Source organism: Parasteatoda tepidariorum, chromosome 3 (genome assembly GCF_043381705.1).
Source record: "Parasteatoda tepidariorum isolate YZ-2023 chromosome 3, CAS_Ptep_4.0, whole genome shotgun sequence".
NCBI lineage: Eukaryota > Metazoa > Arthropoda > Arachnida > Araneae > Theridiidae > Parasteatoda > Parasteatoda tepidariorum.
The window spans coordinates 89,998,928-90,025,353 of NC_092206.1; the positions used below are offsets into that span (position 1 = coordinate 89,998,928).

Sequence of the window (26,426 nt, forward strand, 5' to 3'; positions counted from 1 at the left end):
AAAAATAATTAAATAAATAAATATGGCTAGATTACTTTCCCACTGCGTAATCCTGAGAAGTCCTGCCATAATTTATTTAGATTTTGATATTTTGAAGGAAAAGAAATGTGGCTTCTGAAACTTTCATTTCGGTTCTGAAGCGGTTTATCCTGGGTTTACATAGGTTATCTAAGTTTTATTACTACTAGGTTATTTATAATAGGTTTATATTAGGTTATCTTCTAACGTAGGGAAATTTCCTGCAGTAAAAACGAAAATTTTAAACTCTAAAGTTCAAAACAAAACTATATTTATTGAAACGTGAATTATTTTGTTGGAACTAAAACAAACAAAAAAGAACATTTTAAAATGATCTAATTTTCAAATAATTAGTTTCATCATTTTAAACCTATTATTTTCTTTACTTTTTTTTCCAGGCAAAGGACGCTGCGCAGTCAAGAACTGTAACTGTTTATATTCAATCAAAGGAAACAGTAAGATATTATAATTAATGTGTTTTATTCCATCGAAATAACAATGTATGCTTTTAAAAATTTAACTTCTTGAAATTCAGCTATATGTTTTTTTTTTTTGCAATATCATTGATAAAAATACTAGTTAGTTAGGTAGTTTTGTGCGAGAGTCAAAGAAGGCTATACCGAGCTCAGCACTTGATCACAATTAAAAGTCTGTTTAAAAGTTTTGGAAGTATCCGGTGTCTTTAAAATATTGAAGAAGGTTTCTATGTGGATTGTCAATCAATCGTCTCCAATAATTACAGGATATTCAGTGTTAAAATATCGCCGTCTCTTAGCTTTAAAATTGAATTACTGGCTTAAGATGTGCTTTATAGTGAATGATTCTCTGCAACTGGGGCAAACAGGCGCTGGTTCGTTCAACAAGAGGCGTCTATGACCTATAAGTAATCGTTTTATTAGTACTTCCATTTTTCTGGAGCAATTTAGGATCTTAAAAGGGGAAAACATCGGTTTTATTTCATGCAGTTTGTTATTTATTTTTGTGTTCCATCCTATCTGCCAATTAGTAATTAAAGCATTTATTATTTCAGTTTGAGTAGTAGTAGTAATTCATTTACGTCGCACTAGAGCTGCACAATCGGCTATTGGCGACGATCTGGGAAACATCCCTGAGGAAGATCAGTTGATGTTGTTGTTAATTTACGTTGCACTAGAGCTGCACAATGGGCTACTGGCGACGGTCTGGGAAACATCCCTGAGGATGATCCGAAGACATGCCATCACAATTTTGATCCTCTGTGGAGGGGATGGCACCCCCGCTTCGGCAGCCCGACGACCTGCGCGCGAAGTCGAGCACTTTACGGTAACGCAGTTTAACGAGGACCTATACCGCACACCGTCGGTCCCTACGCAGACTGATCCAAGTGGCCGCCCACCCGCACACTGACCGCAGCCGGTGATGCTTGCCTTCGATGATCTGCTGGGAACCGTGTCTTAACGATCAGTTCACTGCGGGACTATTTCAGTTTGAACATCACGTCTTAAGCCTGTCAGAAAGATTTTGCTGTAGAACCAGGACGTGATTCCTACGTGACCAGGGATCCAGGAAAAATTAGAATTTTAAAACCTTTATTATTCAGATCCATTAGAAATTTTAAAATACGGAGATTATAATTGAATGTAGCTCTATAGATGGAATTTTCACAGCTTCTAAGCAATTCTCGGAATCTGTATAAATTGTCCAATTTTTATGCTTCTGAGTGGAAATATAGATAAAAAATATGAGTACTTATTTACAGTTTGGTAGAAGCTTTTAATTTTAAAATGATATTTTTTAAACTGGCGAAGACTGTGTAAAATCTTTTGCAATCTCTTGAAGGTGATTGCAGCAAACGTCCAGTTGAAGATTGCACTCCTAATCCTTGTCAGAATGGTCAACCTTGCATAGAAGGTGATGCTTATTCTTATTGTAACTGCAGCTCAGGGTATGACGGAAAATTATGTGATTATGGTAAGTACATGTAATTTTTTTTCTTAATGATATGACATAAATACTCTCAGCGGACCCTTACATTGAAGGTCAAAGGTCATTAAAAAGTCTTCGACTTTCTTAGATATTGACCTTCAATATCTACTTGTATCTGGCGTCGGGCATGCGTGTAATTTATCTCTCTGCTCTATTTTCCTTGGTTGTGTTTTGCCCCTTATATGGTGCCCACAATAAAGTTGATTATTAGATCAGTTAAATATATTAGGCACTACGAGGTACTTCTTTTTTTTTTTCTTCTTTTTTTTCGAAAAAAATGAAAAGGATGAAATTTTTCTTTAATTAAGCAAAATTCGGTTTTCGAAGAAGTGACGATAGTTATTTTATTAGTTATTAGTTAGAAAATTTTGTTACTTTAACGAAATTTTTGCTCGGAGCATATACCAGGAAACGGTTTCATCAAAGACGAAGAAAGTTTCGTGAGATTTGAGTATCCATTGTTTTACAGTGAATCGGATTTAAATTAAACGAATTATCAAACCCCAGGAATATAACAATCGTGAAGCTTTTGCGCAAGGTTATGTGAATCCCATTAACTGTCTATATCTGTTATTTTTTTGTAATAATGTAAATATTACAGAAGATAATCAATATTTGTGTCATACTTCCTTTTAGGTTTGCCTTAATATAAAGATGTGTTGATTTTCATATGAATATTTTCCATTTGAATGTAAAAAAAATAGGAATTTTTGAAAGGCTTTTTTAAAACTACTAGAAAGCTAGTTATTTAAAAAAATTGAATTCATGGTGTTAATTTCAAACTTTTTTCATTAAGTGAGTAGAATGTGAATATTTAATCATTTTTTCAGATATAAACGAGTGTCAGGAAAACAATGGTAATTGTACACATTTCTGCACCAATACCGATGGTTCTTACAAGTGCGGCTGCCCAGAAAATATGACTCTATCGGATGACAACCACACTTGCATAGGTATTTTGATTTTTGTTTAAAAATTCTTGAAATTCATAGCACTTTCTAGTAGATAACATTTTACTCCAACAAATCAAGTTTTCCTTTTCTTAGAATGAATGATTGATTACGTTTACAAACATTCGTTGAAATGATTATTAAAAAATATTTATAACTAACTGACTCCACCTGCTTGCTTCTCTTACGAAACCCACAATGGCTTCACAATCATTTTTGTTTCTTTTTAATTAAGAGATTTCATATAAAAATACAAAAATATTCAATCAATTATCTTAAAAAATGTTTAAATATATCTGTTATCGTATAACTCAGTTATGTCACAGAATAACTAGGTATTTCATAAAATAACTAGGCAAGTCAGTTAAAGGCAGATAATAGATGAAAAGTTTCATACTTTACTTAGTTATTCTACAGAATAATTAGTTATTCTTTGAAATAACTAATGATAGACCGTTAAAGTAAAGAATATACAATTTCGAAGTTATTTTATGAATTAATTGAACATAAATAGCTGAAATCTCTCGAAAAATGCATTTTATATACCTAATGTGAATAAATAATAAGGAAAAGCAACATAAGTTAACATAAATATACCGTCTAAATTCTGAATCTAAGAGCAACGGAGTGAAACGTACATAGACACACGTCATTGCAAAGCAGCTATAAGCAGTTCAAAACTGACTAAAAGCAGCAAGAACCAGTTCAAAAAACTTTCGAGAGCCGTATTTCATACTTTAACGATCAAGTAATATGTGTTTTAACTGATTTGTCTAGTTGTTTCATGAAATACTGTGAAACTCCCAGGCACCTCTAATTACGACCACTATTGGGAGGTACGGGATTTTTTCCATAGATTTTGCGTTGAGGAATACCTTTAGGAGAAGCCATCAAAACCTCTCGCTGCGACCGGGAAAACCTCCACACCCAATGCGGAAGAAATTAAATAAGGAAACACGAAAAAATATACAAATAAAAAATATTAACAAAACAAATAAGTAAATTCGAATGTATTCAAAATATCTCTGATTGGCTGTTATTTAGAGAGCTCTATTTGACGATGTCTGAGAGAGATTGACAACCCCTCAATCTCAACCTCAGTCAGGGTGTACTAAAAACGATGCATCCATTATAACAATAGAGTTAAAAAGTTACATTAGAAGGGGAAAAAAAGATATTTTAGGAAAAAAACTAAGCATCTCAAACAAACAAACCTCTCAATTTTTAAAGTAAACTAATTTTTAAGATATGAAAATAAATGCAAACTCAAATAAAAATCATAATTGTTTATTTTATTAAAATGGTTTTATCATCCATAATTGGTAAATTTGTTCTTACAGATAATTATATCTAATCAATTAATAACAGGAGTCATTTGTATTGACGCTAAATTTTAAAATGGTTTTATCATCCATAATTGGTAAAATTTGTTCTTACAGATAATTATATCTAATCAATTAATAACAGGAGTCATTTGTATTGACGCTAAATTTTATTCATCGATCAGGTTTTCATGACGCCTACAATATGGGTGTTTCCGCACCAAGAAAATGGCACAGAGTAAAATTAAAATTGCTTGCAAAAAATCATGTACCTTCGATAACATCTCGAAGTCAATGGAGGTGACCTCTAAGAACGACCAACCTCCATTAACGACCATTTTACTGCGGAACGGAGAGTGGTCGTTCCAGAGAGGTTTCACTGAACTTAGTTATTCTATGAAATAAAGGATTTCAACGGCGACATATCTTTTAACAGAGATTTTGTCCAACAGATTTAGCGTCCGATTTTATTGGGATAAAAATTAAACCTAATCAGCTAGTACGGTTACCATCGCAACTTCATCAAGAACTCGTTTATTTTATTATTATTATTTTCTTGTCTTGTTTTTAGTTATTAAAAAACCACGTAAAATGATTTATTAGTTGAAAAGAGCATTCAGTATAAGTACATTCTTGCTATTACTTAAGATTTTTAAAAATTTATTGTTCATTTTTTAAATTAAATAACACACCTTGATCAAATACAACTTTAAATAAAATTTGCTATAAAAATAAATCTAATTTATTTATCGTTTATTATTTGTAAAATGATAAGATAATATAATACGGTTACTTTGTAATAGTACTAAAGAGAAATTTTTTTAATTTTAAGCCTTTAATTTAGAAATAAATGTAAAAAAAAAAGAGATCTTAACAGAGAAGAATAATAAAAATGGATGATAACTAAATGTTATTTTTAAATATTCTCAAATAAAAAGTAACTGATTTAATGTAGGGTTTTATTGGCACATGGTCCAAATAAATAAATACCGTTGTAATTCTGATTGATTTTATATAGATGACATCTGTATTTGTTTTGTTTTTTAATAATTATAATATTCGATTTTTTTTTCTTCTTCTGTTTAATGGAAAGTTAAGACGTCTTTTCGATATACATAGTGAATTCGCGATAACTCGAATCTGATAGGACTGACGAAAAACTTCGACATATNCAATTAATAACAGGAGTCATTTATATTGACGCTAAATTTTAAAATGGTTTTATCATCCATAATTGGTAAATTTGTTTTTATAGATAATTATATCTAATCAATTAATAACAGGAGTCATTTATATTGAGGCTAAATTTTATTCATCGATCTGGTTTTCATGACGCCTACAATATGGGTATTTCCGTGCTAAGAAAACGACACTAAGTAAGATTAAAATCAATTGCAAAAAGTCATGTACCTTCGATAACATCTCGAAGTCAATGGAGGTAACCTCTAAAGCGTCCGATTTTATTGGGTTAAAAATTAAACCTAATCAGTTAGTACGGTTACCATAGCAACTTCATCAAGAACTCGTTTATTTTATTATTATTTTGTTTTGTTTTTAGCTTAAAAAACCGTGTAAAAATGATTTAATAGTTGAAAAGAGTATTCAGTATAAGTGCGAAAAATCATTCTTGCCATTGCTTTAGATTTTAAAAAATTTATCGTTCATTTTTTTAAATAACATATCTTGATCAAATACAACTTTAAATAAAATTTACTATAAGAGTAAATCTAATTTATTTATCGTTTATAATTTGTAAAATGATAAGATAATATTATACGGTTACTTTGTAATAGGACTAAAGAGAAATTTTTTTAATTTTTAGCCTTTAATTTTGAAATATATTCAAATTAAAAATCAAAATATGATCTTAACAGAGAATAATAATAAAAATAGGTGATTATTAAATATTATTTTTAAATATTCTAAAATAAAAAGTAACTGATTTAATGTAGGGTTTTATTGGCACATGGTCCAAACAAATAAATACCGTTGTAATTCTCATTGATTTTATATAGATGACATTTGTATCTGTTTTGTTTTTTTAACAATTATATCACTCGATTTTCTTTTCTGTTTTAATGAAAAGTTATGACGTCTTTTCGATATATATAATTGGAGATAAAAGCGAAATATTACACACATAATGCTAACATCTATTCAGTATCCTAATTCCTTGATGCTCGATATGTCTAATGGAACCGTGTTTTTTTCTCTTTTACTACTCTGTTAAAATTTTCATTCCATTATTTTTAAAATAACCGTCAGTAATCTGTCCATCCAATTAACCGTAAAGTTTACGGGAAAAAATATTTTTTACCTTTACTGTTTCGAAATAGTTTACAGCTAGTATGGCTATAAAGCCAAGAATACTAAACTAAACTGTTTTTTTTTTAACCATTTACAACTAGCTTGGTTTCAAAACCGTAAAAGAAAATTTAACTGAGCCTGGAGCTAGACATTTCGTTAGGCAAGGTCATGGGTATTATAAGGTGGAGAATACAAATGAGGGAATGCAGAACACTGAAAACTCTTCGTATGTTGAAGGGAATGGATGAAATATTGTGTTGTCAACGCTGGGATTGTCGGTAATGAGACTGACAGATTAGCATTCTCGGCCATGATATTTACCCAGCTGCAGGGAACTGAATGGCATCATTAGATGGGCTCAGTTGGTGAGATAAAATTCTGGTTGCTTAACCGTATTAAATGAAAGCAGTTAATAAACGGTTTTTCTCACAAATAACGGTGAATACCATCTCATTTACGGTAATTTGACTGCTTTGTTTGAACATGGTAAGATAACAGTTGAATAAATTGTTATTTAACCAACTTTTTCGGAGAAATTCGGAGTAATTATAAATATGTAAATATAAATAATGCCAATAGGCCAATATATATAATCCCAATATAATAAAGAATGCCAAGATAATAAATAGAAATAAAAAGAAATAATGCCAATATAACTACCAACAAAAAGTTTGAGTTAACTATTTGAAATGATTATTAGATTATGTTTAGCTCCTAAAAATTCTAAGTGTTTGATTTAAAACCAGTTATTTATACACTATTGTTATTGTTTTTGCTATGAAGTATGAGCTAGTAAATGCTCTTAAAATTTTTTAAACTATGAAAATCAAAAATGAAATTTTTGTTTTGTTTTGTGAGTTTGGAAATGAATTTGTTAAAAAATTACGATTTCGACTGTAAGTTATACATTTTGGGGAATAAAAATATTAATGCAAAGTGTTCATTTCGAAACGCAATATTATTATTTTTATTTTATTTTATTTCTTTATTTACTTATTTCAGATACTACTTTTTGTCAAGTCAATGGACAAATAATATTGGTAAGTAGGAAAATATCCGTTTATTGATAATTGTCCTCTACTATGTCCTTCTTTACCATTATATATATATATATATATATAACAATTTATCTTACAGGATGGACAATGGTGGATGTCCTCTTGTCAGGAATGTCTGTGTGAAAAGTCACAAGTAATTTGCAACGATTTGCAATGCTCCTTTATCAAATGCCACCCGGTTTGTTTTATTTTATTTTTTAACATTCATCTCCAAAAAAAATTATGGTGCAATAGTAAAGTTGTGATATTTATCATTGCAGGAAGAAACCCTGATGCAATTCCCGGGTGATTGCTGTCCAAAGTGTGTGTCGTGTATGTACCAACATTTTTTGCTCAATAATTAATACAAATTACAATATGGTATTTCAATAGATATTTTTTGCCTGACGGATTGAACAAATGTCTAATCTGTTGTATTCAGCTTATAAATTTCAGTTATACTAGCAGGAATTAATTCTTATTACACAGACGTAATATGCAGGTTGATGATAAGATAAATATTTTTTTAAGAAGGGAAAACAATTAAATGCAATTTATAAAATATTACACTGCTCTAAAAAAAAGTTGGGTTGCAAGTAAACAAGTGCGAAAATTTTTGCCATTCATGGGCGTAAAATGGAGAATAATACAGGTGTAACGAATTGCAATACGAAAAAGAGCAAAAGCAATTGTATAGGAACTTTAACTCTTTGGAATGGTATAAAGAGCATGGAATGATGTGTTTCAGGGCAACAATTTGTTTAAATGAAAAGGACAAAAGATACACGTAAATGAATAAAAAAAGATCAGGAGAGAATGTTGGCCACTATTGTTTCAGCTTTAAGAAAGTTCTCCATGTAAATGATAAAAAAACTGATTGTTTGGAAATGATACAAGATATTTAATATGGTGCGGGGTCTCCCCCCCCCCCCAAAAAAANGGGGCCCCCCCCCCCCCCCAAAAAAAGGTTTAGATTGCGCAGTTCTGTTTTGCATGGATGCGATGAGATTATGGATGAGAATTTGGGGAATACTATTAATATGAGACCTTAGCCATGCAACAACGCGACGTCCGAGTGCGTCCCAAACATGCTCGATCGGATTAAGATCAGGAGAGCATACTGGCCACTGTATTGTTTCAGCTTCAAGCAAGTTTTCCACAAAACGAGCTGAGTGAAATATGTCATTAACCTACATTTAGGACCACGCATTTCGTCATTTAAGTATCAGGATCCCGTCTAAATACTCTTGAGCCGTCAGATTTGCTGTTCCAAATTATATGAAGGTCAGTACGTCTTCCTATGCTGATTCCAGCCCATACTATCAAACCACTTCGCCTGTTATGTGATATTTGATGAACGAATATAGAGTTATTTCAGATTCCGTTAGCGTCCGCTACACTTTTTTGTGGTTTGCCCGGATTCAAGGAACCAGTAGATTACGTTGTGGTTACATTTTCAAGTAACCTTTTCTCAAAACAAAAGTCAAAAGGTTGAATTTCGTCTCTGAGAAAACGGAAAACAGCAGTTTCTGAGAAATGCACCAATATACTCTAATTGGTTTTTGACATCATGAACGCTGGAACTATGGAAGTTTTGTTTTACGTTGGTTATCAGAAGAAAAATTTGCGTAATTACGTTAAATCCGTCTGCTCCCTGAATTTTTTGAGCAGTGTATTTTGATTTTTATATATTTTCAAAGCTTATTGACTGAAGTGAACAATATTTTTGAATACTATAAAATCAGTAAGTTTCTTCACTATATTGGCTGACAGCTGACTGACTAATGCGATGATAAAATAAAAATCTTTGTGGTGGCTGATAGGTGATAGACGGCTCCAGATAGTTGAAATTGCAGAAATGTTTAAATTGCTTCGTAAATAATTAAAAAAAAAAGATAAATGAATTAAATTTGAAATATGAGTAGTTATGATTGTTGGTTGGATTATGAGGATTATATATGAAATATAAAAAGCTTTAATTAATCTTTTTATGTTATTCTTTTTATGTAAATCCTTTTCTTAATTTATTATTCAAACCGAAACGCTTTCTCACACTTTTAAATTCAATTGCTACTTTCCCGAGGATAAAAACTAAAGCACACGGAGTTTGACTCCGCCAATGCTAGATGCACGATTTGAGCTCCGCCAATGCCAGAAAATAATCTGAATACACGATGTGAAGCTCAATAAAAATATTCCTTCCTTCCAACTGTTGTCTGCGTGGCTGAACATTCGACCGTGACTGCTAACAATATATATATATATATATATATGAATAATGAAAACTATTTTATATTTGTTTAATTTCGGAGGGGGTTTTTGCCCCAAAACTACGCACTGTGAGAAATAACAGTATGAAAAGCTCTTCTTAAATCGTATCATAAAGTTGCTATTTATTAAGAAACTATTTAAAGCATACACCAAGGTTCATGTACTTTAAGAATTCCAGACAGGAACAAATAAGTAAATAAGTTTTTTTTTAAAAAAAATATGATTTTCAAAACCGAGGGGCCAAACCAAAATATATTTCTTTTAATTTTTTTTTCTTTTAGATTCATTCTGTTTTGTTACACCCAACCATACCGTGACTACATTTGGATATTCTCAACTACAATTTACTGACAAATGTTCCTACACTCTTCTGGAGGACTGTGTCCATGGACATTTTAGTGTCCGGCTCGATGGCGACTCCAATAATTTAAAAGTGTATCAATCCTGTTCCGTCCTGCAACTCAATTCCACGGGAGAAATGTTACTGGATGAAGAAAATTTGGTTTCACCTTTCAAGAATGATTTATTCCATGTACAATCCGATAACTCGAGTGTTCTGTTATATACTCATTCGGGTGTATACATCCAGTCGTATTCCAATGGAGAAATTTTATTGGCACTCCCAACAGATATTTCCAAACACGCATGCGGAGTTTGTGGCAGTCTGCAAGAATATAACGTGCAAAGACATGTTTCAAACTCTACTTCAGTAAGATCCTACTTTCATGTTATATATTCATTTATACTTCTTTAACGAATAAGAAATGTATGCAAATGCAGCCAAGAGGTAAAAGACTGCATTCAATAAAACATACATTATTTGTATATATTAATTCTTCTTTCTGCTGAGCAGTTCAGCTATCAGTTAAATGAAAATGTAAGAGCATTTCTATTTTACTAGGTAAATTTTGAGGATTAAAAGAATTACATGAAATAATTACAAAACTACAAACAAATTACGAAAGAATTACAGATATCATAAGAATTACATTTACATATAATATGAGAGTTATATAAATCTTGTTTCTTTATTATTTTTTTTACCTTCTGATTTTGGACTTTGTGAAGTTGACTTTTTATTTCCAAAAGTAGAAAAATTTCTTAAAAGAATTAAGATGAATGGTATCGGAAACTTAACTTAAGTTGTATTTGTTACGTTTACAGCCGAGTATTAACATTACGACAGGTGACGGCATTACGGAACTTTAAAATATATTAAATGGAATATATAATCACATAATATTCTCAGTAGCTATTAAATGGATGTGAAAATTAATATAACCGCATCCAGTTGAAAATCATGAAATAATTGAATTTATTCAGTTAATCTTTAACTAAACAAACCTTCGAAACTTTTTACATTGTGGTTTTTTAAGACAAATTCGTTGCTTGGCAACCATGAAGAAATATCTAGTTTCGAAGTAGAAAATAAATTTTAGAGAGAAAAGAATTTTATCAAAATTAGCTCAGTTGCCTAGCTACGAAATAATCTGAAAATTTTTTTCAATAGCATAGGACAGGATGACTTGAACATTTTTTTTTATTGCTATTTATTATTAGTTATAAACATCTTTCTCTGTCAGTTGAAAAAAATAGGCGGTTTAATAACGTTTGTTAAAAAAATTTGATGGAATTCTGCGAAAAAAAAAAAAACGATTCTATATTTGTCAGCATAATACGCAAATTCCGACGTATTTTGGCTGAAGATGAACTTCAGAAGGATGTAGTTGTAAACCTTTAATATGAGCAATATAAAGGTTTTTCTGTAATGGGATTAACAATGATACGTAACCTCTTTATAAACATTTATAGAAGTCTTGTTTAAAAGAAAATAAAGTATCCATATGAGGGGATTGATCGATTAATCGAATTAAAAATCAAAACGTTATCGAAATATGTCGAGACTGAGAAGAAACACCCCTCAAATTTCATCAAGGAATCAAACTGTTTTTAGCGTTTTTATTTCGCCTTCATCACCAGGAATCTTTTAAATTCTGATAGATATTTCTTATTTCATACTTTTTTTAACTTCATTTTTGGCAAGGATTCTGAATATATATGTACTTAGAATGAACACACTACGGAACGCTTCGCATGCAAGGTCTCTCAATACAGTTAGTTAAATATTCGACTTAATTCTTTTTAATCTGTACATAAAAAAAATTACATGCTGGAGCCTTAGTTACTTGTATCTGTTTTTTTCCTTTAACTTTTGTTAATATGTCGTTTGTAAATGTTTTCTGCGTTTAAATGTTTGAATTTAACGGGTTTCACGTATTTTCAAGGCATTTTGTGTGATATGTTGGCATTTGTAATGTCTCTTTCTAATGAAATGTTCGATATCACTTGTTGGTTACAAATTCTTCCTGCACTTCTGTACCTAAAGATGGTTATGTTTTTCTAAGTCAGCTAAATGTACAAAGTTTCAGTAACGACTGCCATTAAAATTAATTTTTTATTGTAAAAATTGCGATAAAAAATACACATTAGACCTAGTAATTTTTTTTTATTTAAGTGCAAAAAAACAAAACTTTTTTTTATTCTTTTCTGAGTAAAAAAATAATCCAAAGCCAATATATATGTAAAGGTTTGGCTTCTAACGAAAAGAAAATTCATCCTGCTCTCCAAATAAATAAGCTGATTTTTGAAGAATTGAACAGTTTCTTTTGCTGTTTTTGACCACACGAATGATTAGAGATGGCAGTTTTAGAATAGTTTTGTCTCACTGAAATACAAATGTGTGATTTTTAATGAGCATAACATTTCGACGTAATTTTTATCAGGACTCTGCAAATATGTATTACGGATAATCTGTATTAATATGTATTGCGTCAAGTACCTACCTCTAAATCGCTTACGTATTGGTCATAAGCGCATAACTCATAAACACGTCTTGTTTAATGAACCTGCACCTGAATGTTCCTATTATAAGGAACCACTTACTATTAAAAATATTTTGACCAGGTGCAACAAATTCAGAATTCAGAGACAACGCCATTTTGGTAGCTTTAATCCATCATTAGGTTCATTAATGGGTGATAGCCCTCATTATAACATATTTTCTTACCTTAATGACATGGGAGTTTATACGTCCAACTAGCTCTTAACTCATTTAGCTGTTTTTTAAAAACCAAGTTATAGGTGCGATATAGCCACCACCACTGCCTTTTGCGCCAATAACTCAAAAATCTAACTAACTGACCTATGAAATCAATGACAGCAATTAATTATCAATTAAATCAGGACCATTTTCAAAACAAATAAAATTAACAGTAATCAACTGTAAGAAGAAAAAAATATTACATTTGGAAGATGGTAGGAGTCGTCCTGTCGACGAATTCCATTTTTTATTTGAAGTTCTGATTTTTTTCCAGAAAGTTAAAAGAAATTTTCTTTTACAAGTTATCTTCACTTAATTAAATGAATGATAAAAAATTTTCATACATTATAATTAGCAGACAAAGCAAGGCCGGGATAGTCTGGTCGGTAGGGGGCTGGGCCCATGTAAGAGAGTTCGTGAGTTCGAACCCCGCCGGCCGAAGACTCACCGTGTAGTAAAGTGACTGATGCATGTTAAATCTGTCGAGTCGCAAAAGTCCTCCATGTTCCCATAACAAATCAATACCTGTGGGGCAATTGGATATCAATCGTTCTCTGATTCAGGTCAAAATTACGATCTGTGGATGAATGAATGAATAGATGCATGAATCGGTTCGCCCTATAAACGGGTGCGACGTATGGTGTGGCAAAAGTCGAATTATTGACCATAGATGGCGCCACTGGAAAATAAGAACAATAGCACCCCCTCTGCCTAAACAGGCATACAACAACAGCAGACAAAGTCTATTATAAACAGATACAAATTTGTGTGTGTGTGTGTGTGTGTTTTTATGGGCATTTAGAACAACTATGTTTATAGTTATTTTTTTTAATCAAGAAGTTAAAATAACTTCTGTCACATAAGTTATATTTTACTAAAGACAGATAAAAATCTATTATCTAGATTCTATCATACTGCCGTGCAATAGAAAAATCAGGAGATAAAAAGTTCAAAATTGATGTTTTTAAATATTTGGCATCTTTGTAGGGCAAGCTACATATTGCAAAAAAAAAAATCAAAATTAAATTTTATTTTACTAGTTTTTTGAAGCTTTATTTTAGTGTTCATAGCAGTAGCAATCGAAGGAAAATAGTGTTCAGGCCACTTTTCCTGGAATCAACCGTGAAGTACTTACGTTGTTTTTTGAATTGCACGTTTCTTTTCAATAGACGGATTCAGATTCTATTTTTTTTCTCCAATGCCCGCCTGGAAATGACTTACGTCATACAGGCATCTGAAGGGCAGATTTGTTGGCCACTCTTTCAGGGGCACCCTATTAGGTGGGCCAACGTTGCTCCCACAGTAAGGACAGATAGTACAGAGAAGGAAAGAACATCCATGCCTTGCCCGGGATTCGAACCCAGAACCTTTCTGATGCAAGGGCAGTTCCCTAACCCCTACACAGTCCGGTCGGCTTGATTCTATTATAAACAGATAAAAATTTGTGTTCAGTTCTATGTTTTTTTTTACAGGAAATAAAATTAATTTCTGTTGCAAAAGTTGTTTTCGTATCATAGCTTCTCTTAAAAGCTTTATTGTGGGCAGCTAAAAAATTGTCTTCTGTTCTGCGTTTTTATAATCACTGAATTTATTTTCTCTAAAAGTAAAATAAATAAATAATAGATAAACAAAAAAAAATTAAAAATCTTAAAAGGGTTTTAATTTTCTCATTTTACCTCTAGGCAACTCAGATAATTAAATTCCTTTTATATCCACAAATAATTTATTAATTTGCATTTATAAATATTCGCAGATAAATAATTATAAGTCTTAGTTTTCATAACACAATTTTTCAGCCTTATTAAAGTTGTATAACTTTGTTAAAGTTAGATTAGTTTAAGCAGTATAAAAACAATCAGCATTCATGTGTTTTTTTTATTTAACATTTGTTTGTGGCTAGCTTACTAACTAATTGTATTATTGCCCACAGGAAGAGAAGAATTGCATTTTGAAGTTAGAAACAGATCAAGATATTTTTGTAACAAATCAAGCTGCAACATATCCTGTCAACTGTTTAATGCTTTGGATCATTTTATTGTGTTTTCTAATTCGGTATACTTCATAATGATTAACTTATTTTGTAAAAAGCAAATAAAAGAATTAAAACTTTTTGAAATTAAGAAAGTGGAATAAAATATTTTCTTATACTACAAATAATTTTTTTTAATGAATAGGTATTTTTTAAACATAATATGCAACCTGATGCTTAGAATGTCAGCTTTAAATGTTGCTTATTAAATGATGCTACTATCTCAATTATCTCTAAATGCAGTTATCTCTAAAATGCAACTGCAAATAGATTGTGTGTGCATGCTCTGTAAAAAATTAATACTCAAATTTCGCGAAACCTTCTTCGTTTTTGACGAAACTGTTTCCTAGTATATGCTCGGAGCGAACAAGTCGTCAAAGTGACGAATTAACTATTGTCACTTCATCGAGGAAACGTCCCGCAGTGGACTGATCGTTAAGACACGGTTCCCAGCAGATCACCGAAGTCAAGCATCACTGGCTGCTGTCAGTGTGCAGGTGGGTGACCACATTGATCAGTCTGCGAAAGGTCCGAGGATGTGCGGTAGTGGTCCTCGTTAAACTGCTATACCGTAAAGTGCTCGACTTCGCGTGCAGGTAGTCGGGCTACCGGAGAGGGGGTGCCATCCCCTCAGCAGAGGATCAAAATTGTTTCTTCGGATCATCCTCAGGGATGTTTTCCAGACCGTCGCCAATAGCCCATTGTGCAGCTCTAGTGTGACGTAAATGAATTATAGCTACAACAATTCATCGAGGAAACGAATTTCGTTAGTAGTAAAGAAATATTTCATCGTTCTATTTCTTTTCAGAAAAAAAGAGGGAAAAAAAACTCGTACTGCCTTATCTACCTAACTTTTCTAATAATACTCATGTTATCGTGGGCACCATATATCTGGGTCGATGTCACCTTAATAACACAAGAAAGACAAATGAAATAGAGAGATAAAATACACCTACGCCTGAAGCGAGATTTGAACCCGGTATCTTCCTGGTCCAAGGCCAACTCCCTCTCTACTACACAGGACGGTCGTCTTACTTTGGCTGGTTGATACGAATTCCACACTAGGCTCACACCGACCACAGTGCTGACGTAAAATATCCTCAGTGGTAGACGGATCATAGGTTGGAGTCGCCTGGCCGTCAAGATTTTAGTGGAAAGTTTGCATGGTTTTTCTCTCCGTGTAACGCTAGCGACGGTAAGTTCCATCAAAAAGTCCTCCACGAAGGCAAATTTCTCCCAATATTTGATCTTAAAGTTCCTTTGTCTTCTGGATTGGGTTCAAAATTACAAGATTAGGGAGTTGAACATTGGTAATCGTTATGCCGAAATCGGGTCGACTGTTCAACGACGGTTATAAAATAAAATTAAGGGGTTCGGAAACGATATCAGTAGATAAAAAGGCACGTTTATTCAGGAAAAAAACGTTTTCGGTTCGATTTCGTTGCTTAAAATACAGTATGAACTTATTAATTAGTATGATTGAGCTTACTTGCCTAAACCATTAAATTTGAATCCTGGAATGTTGTTATTGTTGTTGTTAATTTACGTCGCACTAGAGCTGCACAATGGGCTATTGGCGACGGTCTGGGAAACATCCCGGAGGATGATCCGAAGACATGCCATCACAATTTTGATCCTCTGCGGAGGGGATGGCACCCCCGCTTCGATAGCCCGACGACCTGCGCGCGAAGTCGAGCACTTTACGGTAGCACAGTTTAACGAGGAGCAATACCGCACACCCTCGGTCCCTACGCAGACTGATCCAAGTGGTCACCCACCCGCACACTGACCATAGCCAGTGATGCTTGACTTCGGTGATCTGCTGGGAACCGTGTCTTAACGATCAGTCCACTGCGGGACCTGGAATGTGAAAATCCAATTAAAAGCTTTTCAGGTTGTTCTTTCTTTTTTTAGCACTGAACATTTAATGAGAACTCTGGTATTTTATTTATTGCTAGCTGAATTCCCCGTTCTTCAAACTGGATAAAAGAAAAAGTGCGCAAGCAATGTATCAGTAATGAACAACACTACGAAATCCTGCATCATACTGAAGGATATATACAAACGCGATAATAAAGCTAAAATAATTATATTATTTTAAAATTTTATTACATATTTATCCTTCCCGGTAACTATACGTTATTAGAATAGGCAAAACATGTGTTTAGTAGTTGATCCCATCTAAACAAAGATTAACTATATTCAGAATCATGTGGCCATATTGCTTGAATAAACCAACTCGTGATAGTTAACAACATATGCCTGTTGGATGAGAAATACCCAGAACCTGAATGGATCAGAATTTACACCGATAGCTCCAAAATAAGACTGGAGCTGGAGGATAGTTCGTTCTCTAGGAGTTGGCTCTTGGCTCTACCTCCTCAGACGCAGAATTCATTCTCCGCGCTTGAAATTGAGACTACCCTTAATGCGTGCCAAACGCGAACAGTGAATTATTTTTCAATCACTTAATTCGCTTTATCATCTGCTATTACACCTTTCGTTTATTTAGCTAATTATATATTTTAAATTCAAAAACTGCTATTTTCCCACCAAAATGTCTAAAATACAAACTATTCACTTAAAAGAGAGAAATATCATAAAAAAATGGAGCCAAATATCATTAAATTTATGAAATATTTAATGCTAAAAAAATGCAGATGAAGTTTGCGAAATAAATATTTTCGCCATACGATCGCCAAATAGCAATCTTGTTCACAAACTTCTCCCAAAGACAGCGAAATAGTATCGTCGCATACCACGTGATGAAGGTGCCAACTCCTGGTGAACAAGCTATATATAGCAAACTGTTTTCACAACACACTCCCGTAGGAGTTATAGTTTTTTTATTTACGTCGAGCTAGAGCTGCACTATGGGCTATTGTCGATGGTCTGCGAAACATCCCTAAGGATGATCCGAGCAAACGGCATGGCAATTTTGATCCTCTGCAGAGGAGATGGCACCCCCGCTTCGGTAGCTCGACGACGCGAAGTTGAACACTTTACTGTAGTACAGTTTAACGAAGACCAATACCACCCACACGCTGTACTTTCGCAGGCTGATCAATGGGGTCACCCACCTGCACTCTGACCGCAGCCAGTGATGCTTGACTTCGTTGATCTGCTGGGAACCGTGTCTTAACGATCAGTCCACTGCGGAATCACTCCCGTAGAAAAACGCGTGTCTAGTTTTGAAGCTAGTTTTTTATACAGCTCTACCGAACGAACTTATTGAAAATTTGGAACGAATTTTAGGATCAGGGGCTAAATTTGTTCTTTTCAGCGGCAGTCCAAATTTTAGGATGAAGAACAAACTGTTTTAAGTTAGTAACAAATTTCGCACCTCGCCAGAGACCACTTAAAGAGTTTACGTTTTTCTAAGGGTATAAGAACATACCCACTTTGCCCCACGTGCCATCAACACCAGGGTTCCTATTAACACATTTTTGACTGTTCTGAATTCATTTCCTCTTTTTTCCCTTGATTTTTTGAATGTCAATGGATTCTTCCGTCAGACCATATTGGAAGCGACAACATGTGACGAAAAAACCTATGTTTAAAAAGACACATAAAATGGAAAAACTTATTTGCAGAAAATGGTTTTATTTCATTCGAACTGAACATTGGTGTTAAGATAAAAAAAAAAAACTATTTTGAAATATTGAAATACACTATAAATTTTTGTAATCGATCAAAAAAATTTGTTTTAGTTATAAATAATTGAATTGTTTTTATTAAATTAAAATAATTTTTACTACGTTTAATAAGATATGCGAGATTATCTATAAAAAAACATAACAGAACAATGATACTTATTTCAACTTGCACCTTAAATATGATTAAAATATAAGATAATGTATAGATATATATTTAATATCTGGATTTGGAGTCGTTACAACAAGAGTTTTAAATCGTACGCCTGTTAATAACTCTATTTTTCAAAATGCTCAACCATAAATATTGTACACAGGTTCCTTCAGTTTCTTCTGATATTTTTTTGACTAAATCCTGGATTTGTTTTTCGGAACACTGCAGCTTACATGGCGGCATTTCTTCTACGGAAACATGTCTGCGGGTTGGTGGTAATCGGAGCTTTTCTGCGCAAATGCCATCCAAAATATCTTCCGATTGTAGTATTCGGTTTAAATGGCACTCTCCCAAGAATGCAGCAATCATGAAAACAGCACTGCGTGGATTACTTTTAACATGCTCGTGGCGAAGTACCAGCACGTTGCTTTCTTCCAATCGTTTGATCCACGGGGAAATGTGTTTAAAATAGCAGCCATAGCCTAACTCTCCTTCCAAAAACAATTGAAAGAATTCTTCAAAAGATTCAGAAATCGCTTGAGTCAGTTTTAAAAACTTGTAATAAGAAATACAGGCCTTCCAAGGCGATCGCAGAACATAGATGTATTTGGATCTTTTGTGAAACGGCAGCTGATGAAACGGTAGGTAAGTTTTAAGTATTCTAGGAGAATTTTTGGGAAAAACTCCATCTTGCATTTCTATGGGAATAAGATATCGATTGGTCATGTTGTTACGAGGTGGCAAATTAGAAAGAGGATACAGGAGTTTCCAAACTATGATATCCACTATTTTACTGTCGCATTTGGGATAGGAACTCAGAAGGACATCCCGTGGTCTGAATGCTCGGAACTTTTTCTTGCAATCTGAGTTTTGTGAAAAAGATAATTCAGTGGTTCCTGCTGCGTCTTCCTCGCTATCTTCTGCTCCAGAAATCGTCAATTTAGCCATAGCTCTAGTCTGTAACAAATAACCAATATAACAGTTTAGTATGGATGGTAGTGTTAATAGGGATGTAATAATGGATGGTGTAATGTAATGTTAGTATGGATGGTGTTTTCAATATAAATGTAAACAACAACAATCTCGATCTCTCGGCCCTCTCTACTTCCGGTTACAAAGTACACAGCTGCTTATTACAGCTTATTCTGTGAGGCGATATTTTTAAACCAATAATTTTGTTTTTAACAAAGGAAATAAATTATATAATTTCTGAGCGAAAACAAGGCTGTGTTCCCTAGCCCAGTCCGTAAGAGACTGTATAATATCTGTGCCTATTTTGTCGATTCTATAGAGTATTGGATGCTTCATCAGTAAAAAGACGTCATCGGCGAAGGCAAGCAAACTGCAATCATAATAGTTAAAATTGACGATCAATGAATTAATGAGTATGAGCCATAAAATCGGTCCCAGGGACGAGCCCTGGGGTACCCCTACATTGGTTGGTGATTCTATAAGAACATCAATTCGATTAAAACAAACATATCTATTGTTTAAAAAATCAAAAACCACCGCCAGCACCGAGTCGCCCAAACCCAAACTATTTAATTCCTGCTTAAGCAGCCTCCAACTGGCNCTTGAAGGGAAAATTTGCCTTAGTTTTTTAGAGATGTATTGTTAAAAAAAGTCACATGATTGCTAGATTTAGAGTGAACTCGCTTTTTTTAGCAGTTCTGATTCGGCCTCTTGCATATTACTGTTAGTTCTTGTTGCAATCCGTGCACCGTCAGACGTTAGTGTTAGCCTACTGTTTGAGTAGTGACATTTTCGTTTTACAAATTACCATTTAGGTTTAAATTTTGAAGTTGGTAAATTGTTAACAATGTAAGAAGTATTTTATAACGATTCTTTTTTCAAATGACGATTCTTCCTTTAAACACAAATTAAAAATTAGGTAAGACATAAACGTATACAAGAAATCTTACTTCAGAGAGTCTCAAAACACAAGGATCACGTTTTGAGCCAAATGGCTTCAAAACACACCAAAAAACATTAACCCGGAAGTATAGGCAGTAAAGAGCTTGCAGCGCTCCTTAGTGTAAAAAACACCATCCATATTAAAACGCCACTTCACATGTTCACATACGTATGTTCTGCGTAGCGCAATTACTAATAAAAATCTCGGATTTCTAAGAGCTTACGCGACACAGTTCTCAAAATAAAAGATCGAACACGTTGAACCTATTTTGGATCTAAATGATCAGATTTTTATTTAGGACTCAATCTTAATGCTTTGAAGGGTCAGCCTGAATTATGCAAATTAAGTGGTGCAGATGATATTTAAAATTATAAAGTCACAACCAAAAACATACTTTCTCTGGATATGCATGTTCTCAAAACTTTAAGGAGCATTCACACTACTTGTCCTAGGGTCGCGAATGTTTAGAAACTACAAGTAAAGCGACAAATGCTACAGGAGCTCGCGAATCGCATCGACGTGCTATCGTATATGCAAATCGCGCGCATTGTGAATGCTCAAAGGTCGAAGTTTTATGTTAATTTAACTTTTGGCTTAGTCGTAATCAAGTCGAAACATTTTTGCTAACAATTGAAGCGGTCAATGTCAAAAGGGGGTTTGTCACATTTTTACGAAAATAAGTTTTTTGTTGGTTTTGAAATATTAATCACAGATTATCAAATATAGAGTCATTTTCTATACTACCTAATGATGAGAATCCAACAATTTGGAAGCAATTAAACAATTTTTCCACAATCGAGACAGTTTTTTTGTTGGTTTTTCTCGAAAATGCAGATTTTTTAGATGCCCTTTTTTTAACATGGTCCGATTCAATTATGAAAATTTGTTCAAATATAATAGTGTGTAAAAATAATTTTCGTTGATTTTTTACTATTTTAGTTAATAATGGTTGAACATTTTTCGAATGATAAGATATAAAAATTTTTGCATCATTTTAATGTATGTAATTCAATATGTCTGAATAACGAAATTCGAATACAATAATTCGAATGGTTCTAATTAATATAGTTTTAATTTAAAGAAATTTAGGACCATTAAGTACTTTTGAATTTTTATTCTTTAAGAACTATTCAATTCATTCTTCGAAATTCGGATTAATGTTTGAAAATTGCCTTGATTTATTTAGTGTAAAAATTGGTGTAACATACAAAGTTAGACCACTAGTAAATAAAATAATAAAAAATAACTATAAAAAATAATTTTTCCAATCTTTTAATAAAAATTTTTTTTATTATTGTGTGCCAACATTTTTTAATTTGCCTCATTAGTTCTGGGTTTATGGCAAAATACGCATAAAGGCAAAAAGTAAATTTGCATTAAAGCTGCTCTCTTCCCTAAACTATAGGAAACATATTTTTCAAACTGCAGATTCACTGTATTTTGGAATCACAAATCCTAATCCATCAAAAAGAATGTTGTCGTGAAATGTAATCGAAATCAAGAGAATGTCAACTTTCAACCGGTGAATGTCAATAATCATGTCAGACAATGAATTTCAATGAACAAGGTTCGAGTAAGAGTCAGAGATCACGAGTTCGAAAAACCTCTGAAGGAGGGAGTTCGAACATTTAAAAATAATTCGAAGACAGAATTTGCATAGTATTAATTTTGAATGTGTAAGTACCCTCATTATGCAAGTGTTATTTTGTATATATATAACAAATCAAGATTGGATTTGGAGTTTTTGTTTCTTTTCATTTTCAAGACTGTATGTATTGAATTCATGTTATGGAGAGGATTGTTTTTCCTTCATGATGTTTAAGTTATGATTTCTCTTGCTTAATAAAATTTATGATTAATTAGAAGATGAATTTTTCATTATGCTTGCTGGGCATTTTCCACAACGCACTAAACTCTGCCAGCAAATCACATAGGCGCTTTGGTGAATGTCCGAAATATTTGTTCGATCCGATTTGATATTAACTTATTCGCTGATATTATAATATCCATTCGATATTTTAATATCGGCTGAGGATAGATTAGGAGATATATCAGTGTTTGGAGTACCAGATAAATGCATACTGTGCACTGAACCTTAAAAAAACTTTGATGTAGGGCATACCGGGCAGTGGCACTAAACTAGACCTAGTATATATTTCCGACATATACCAAAGCGACTATGTGATTGTCAACATTTACCTGTGGAAGTCAACAACCACCCATTTCTGTCATTCACAGACAGTAACATTCAGTCATTCAGTAACGGATACTTTTACAGTAACAGATACAGATCAGAAGAGGTACTTTTTGTGCTTGATTTCGTAACTTTAAATATCATCCGCACTATTTAATTACCATATTTAAAGGTTAGTCCCTTGAACCATTAAAAGTGTGTTTTCATAGGTGAAAATCTGATCATTCGATCAAAATGTATTCAACCTGTGTTTCTTTTTATGCACCGTGCAGGAACGTACCAGAAGCTTAGTTAAAATTGCTTAAGTCCTTATGATTTCTGGACATAGAATCAGTAATGAAATTTATAGACGAGGCTTTTCAAAGCGTATTTGTGCACGTACACCAAAACCAGTTTATAGTTAAGGAATTTTCAGCCATGACATATTTAACGTGAGCCACGCCTCTCTCAACACTTTTGCACTTTGACTGAGATGCGTATTTGGAAACATGATCTATCGCCAAACTTCGCAGACTCGCCAAGCGGATCCTAGCGCATGATGTTTTCGAAATGCGCAGTCGGCGTGAAACTCGTGATTCCAAGCTTTCATCGCGTTGATTTGCTCTCGAGTTAATTCGAGCACGCTAAACGGGCCAAACTGTTCACACTCGAGATAATTCGAGCAGCGTTGTATTTTATGCTGTTATAATTTTTCACCTTCGAATATAATCGGGAATTGAAAATAACAATAATGTGAAAGCTAAGATAAAAAAATCGTTTTATTGACATTTGTCATTTATATAGGATTGTAAGCTATAGCACTTATTTATTCAAGAATAAAATATAATATAGCCTTTTTCCATGGAACAAAAGCGCAGTATATCAAAATTGTCCACCAAATTTTGGCCGTTTTTGTTTTAAATCTGTGCGTTAAGGGGTTAATTAACTCCATTATGTAAGCCATGACATTAACGTAAGCTCCAGAATGTTCTAGATATGCCCTCCATCCTGTTTGAAATGTTTCATATTTCACACTTTTGTAGCTAATCTAATTTTAAAAATGTGTGGTTTTAACACAGTCATTTGTTTTTGCAGAATCTTGATAGTACAATTTTTCTCGCGAGGATGGTGTTGTTGAGTAATACTAACGAAACTCGATTTAATATTTTAGATGTGTTATCGTTCATGTTTTGAATACTGCATTCTAAAGAGTGTCTAGAATGCCAACTATCTGCTAGCAACATATGAAATGACTATACATTCGCTATAGGCACTCTATAAAATGACTGAATAAAAAACATACAAGAATTCTATACAATGACTAAGCGGAGTATGTAATAATTAAAACAAGCTTGTAAAAATTATCTTATTTTACACGTTACCTTAAATTCTATAGAATGCTAACACTNTCGTTAAACTGTTTTACCGTAAAGTGCTCGACTTCGGACAACAACAACAACTACAACAACAACTCGATCAGTGCGATAAACAGTTTTTCCCTCTGACAAGAACGTTGCTGGGTATTTTGGCAACACTTCCGGTTTCCACCACTACACCAAAAAGAAGTTTCTCCACTCTAAAGAGATTAAAAACCTATCTCAGAAATAAGATGTGATATGAGAAACTGACTGGACTTGCTCCCCCCTTGTAAAAGCTATAGCTACGTCCGTGCCAACTATCCACTAGCAACATATGAAATCGTTATACATTCGCTATGGGCACTCTATAAAATGGCTGAATAAAAAACATACAAGAATTCTATACAGTGGACTAAGCGGAGTATGTAATAATTAGAACAAGCTTGTAAAAATTATCTTAATTCACACGTTACCTTAAATTCTATAGAATGCTGACACTTTATACATTGACTGTAATGAATATGAACGTGTTACGAGAAACTAGGCGGATCCTGTATTCTGTGATATGAATTTTTAAAAAAAAATTATATCACAAAAAACACCATAATCCTTCATAAACTAGGTTCAGGTAATCATACTTCAAATGAAAAATGGGACTTTTTAATTATTATATAAATGAATGTTCACTTTTAATCCTAACTTTTAATAATTATAAATTTAAGTTTATCATTAGAAATGTACTTATGGCAACACAATAGTAACTAAAGTTTTTTTTTAAAAGTACATTTATCATTACAGTGATAAGTATAGTTTACAGTGATAGTGATAAATATAATATTTGAAATATAGTTTCATGCATTAATCACTATTATTTTCACATTAATAGCTGATCTACATGTTTTAAAAAAAAATTTGAAAATATATAAGTAAAATGAATCATGCTGTCAACATTAGCGTATGTGGCTATTTCATTATTACTTATTCTTCATTTTTCTAACCGATGTTACGGATGCATTCATTTATAATACAATTCATAACTCGAATTGGATGAAACTCGAATTGGAGCAACTCGAATTGGATGAAAAGTAACATCCTTCTCGCAACATCCTGTTGGGCCAGAAGAGAGTTAAAGTGAAATTTTCTTATAATATTTTTGTTTCAAATTATTTCATTTTTAGGAATCGATAATAAACCTTATATTAGTAGTACAATTATTTCTAAATTTAGAAAAAAATGTCTTAATTTAAAATTTATAATAATTTTTTTTATTGTTTCGGCATACTTAAACAATGAAAAAAAAGCATTGTAATAAAATCTGAATTTTTTTATAGCGAAAGAATATTATTTTTAGAGTGAATTCAAAAATTCCATGTACCAGTTTTTACTTTCCTGTTATTTTTTTCTCACAATTATCACATGATGCAGTTTTTTTATTATTATTATTAACATCATTCACACAATTTTATGAAAACAGTTTCGACGTGCTAAACTGACTCCATTCTTTTTCTCAATTTAATGCACCAACGATTCTCATAAAATGAGTTTTAAATTATTAAAGTAAGTCTTACCGCTACAAATAGACATTCTCGAGGAGAGGAAAAGAAAGTGAGGCCGATGTTTCCAAGCGCTTTTACTCAAAAAGGCAGATAAATAAGCTTCTCTTAAACATGTTTATGTTTGTTTGCAAATTTTAAGAAAGATGATAAGCAGCTTTATGATAAGATAGACACATATTTATTCAAGTTAGAACTGTTTTATCCATTATTTAATTTCGTCTCGTACGAGGGAGAGATTATAAACTTTATCCTTATATTTATAAGTTTCTATATTTATGATTACTATTATGTCATTGAAGTCACGAAGTAATTTTTATTTATAGGTTTATAAATTTAGGTTAGCCTTATGACAGACAGTCTTATCTTAGTCGGCCAAGTTCATTTAACCCTAGATAACTAAACACTCGTCAAATAGATCCGAGGTTCCCAATTTCTTTAAGCAGAGAGCCATGGTGGCTCAGGGTATAGAGCCTTACAATAAGGTACACCGGGTTCGAATCCCAAGGATGACGGGTCGATTTGAATTCCACAACCGGCTTGCACTGACCATAATGCTGACGTAAAATATCTTCGGTGGTAGACGGATCATGGGTTAGAGTCCCCTTGTCCTCGGACTAA

General features: G+C 32.9%; 2 protein-coding genes across 2 annotated transcripts in view; one reads left to right on the forward strand and one right to left on the reverse strand.

The window, feature by feature from the left end:
* LOC107446464 (sushi, von Willebrand factor type A, EGF and pentraxin domain-containing protein 1) overlaps positions 1 to 15,094 on the forward strand; it is an 80,543-nt gene extending 65,449 nt beyond the window's left edge. The window contains exons 25-32 of the mRNA XM_043053249.2: positions 417 to 473; positions 1,837 to 1,968; positions 2,814 to 2,936; positions 7,565 to 7,602; positions 7,700 to 7,798; positions 7,881 to 7,932; positions 10,152 to 10,579; positions 14,901 to 15,094. Of these exons, the coding sequence (XP_042909183.1) occupies positions 417 to 473; positions 1,837 to 1,968; positions 2,814 to 2,936; positions 7,565 to 7,602; positions 7,700 to 7,798; positions 7,881 to 7,932; positions 10,152 to 10,579; positions 14,901 to 15,035 (1,064 nt within the window). The 3' untranslated portion in view covers positions 15,036 to 15,094. The remainder of the gene's footprint in view (positions 1 to 416; positions 474 to 1,836; positions 1,969 to 2,813; positions 2,937 to 7,564; positions 7,603 to 7,699; positions 7,799 to 7,880; positions 7,933 to 10,151; positions 10,580 to 14,900) is intronic.
* A 3,488-nt stretch (positions 15,095 to 18,582) lies between these two features.
* Positions 18,583 to 25,879, reverse strand: LOC107436503 (sulfotransferase 1C4; the record flags this gene model as incomplete). The annotated part of the gene is given in 2 exon segments (XM_016048249.3): positions 18,583 to 19,763; positions 25,821 to 25,879. Coding segments are annotated over 2 exon segments (917 nt in total), but the record flags the coding sequence as incomplete, so codon positions are not given.
* Between the last annotated feature and the right edge of the window lie 547 nt (positions 25,880 to 26,426).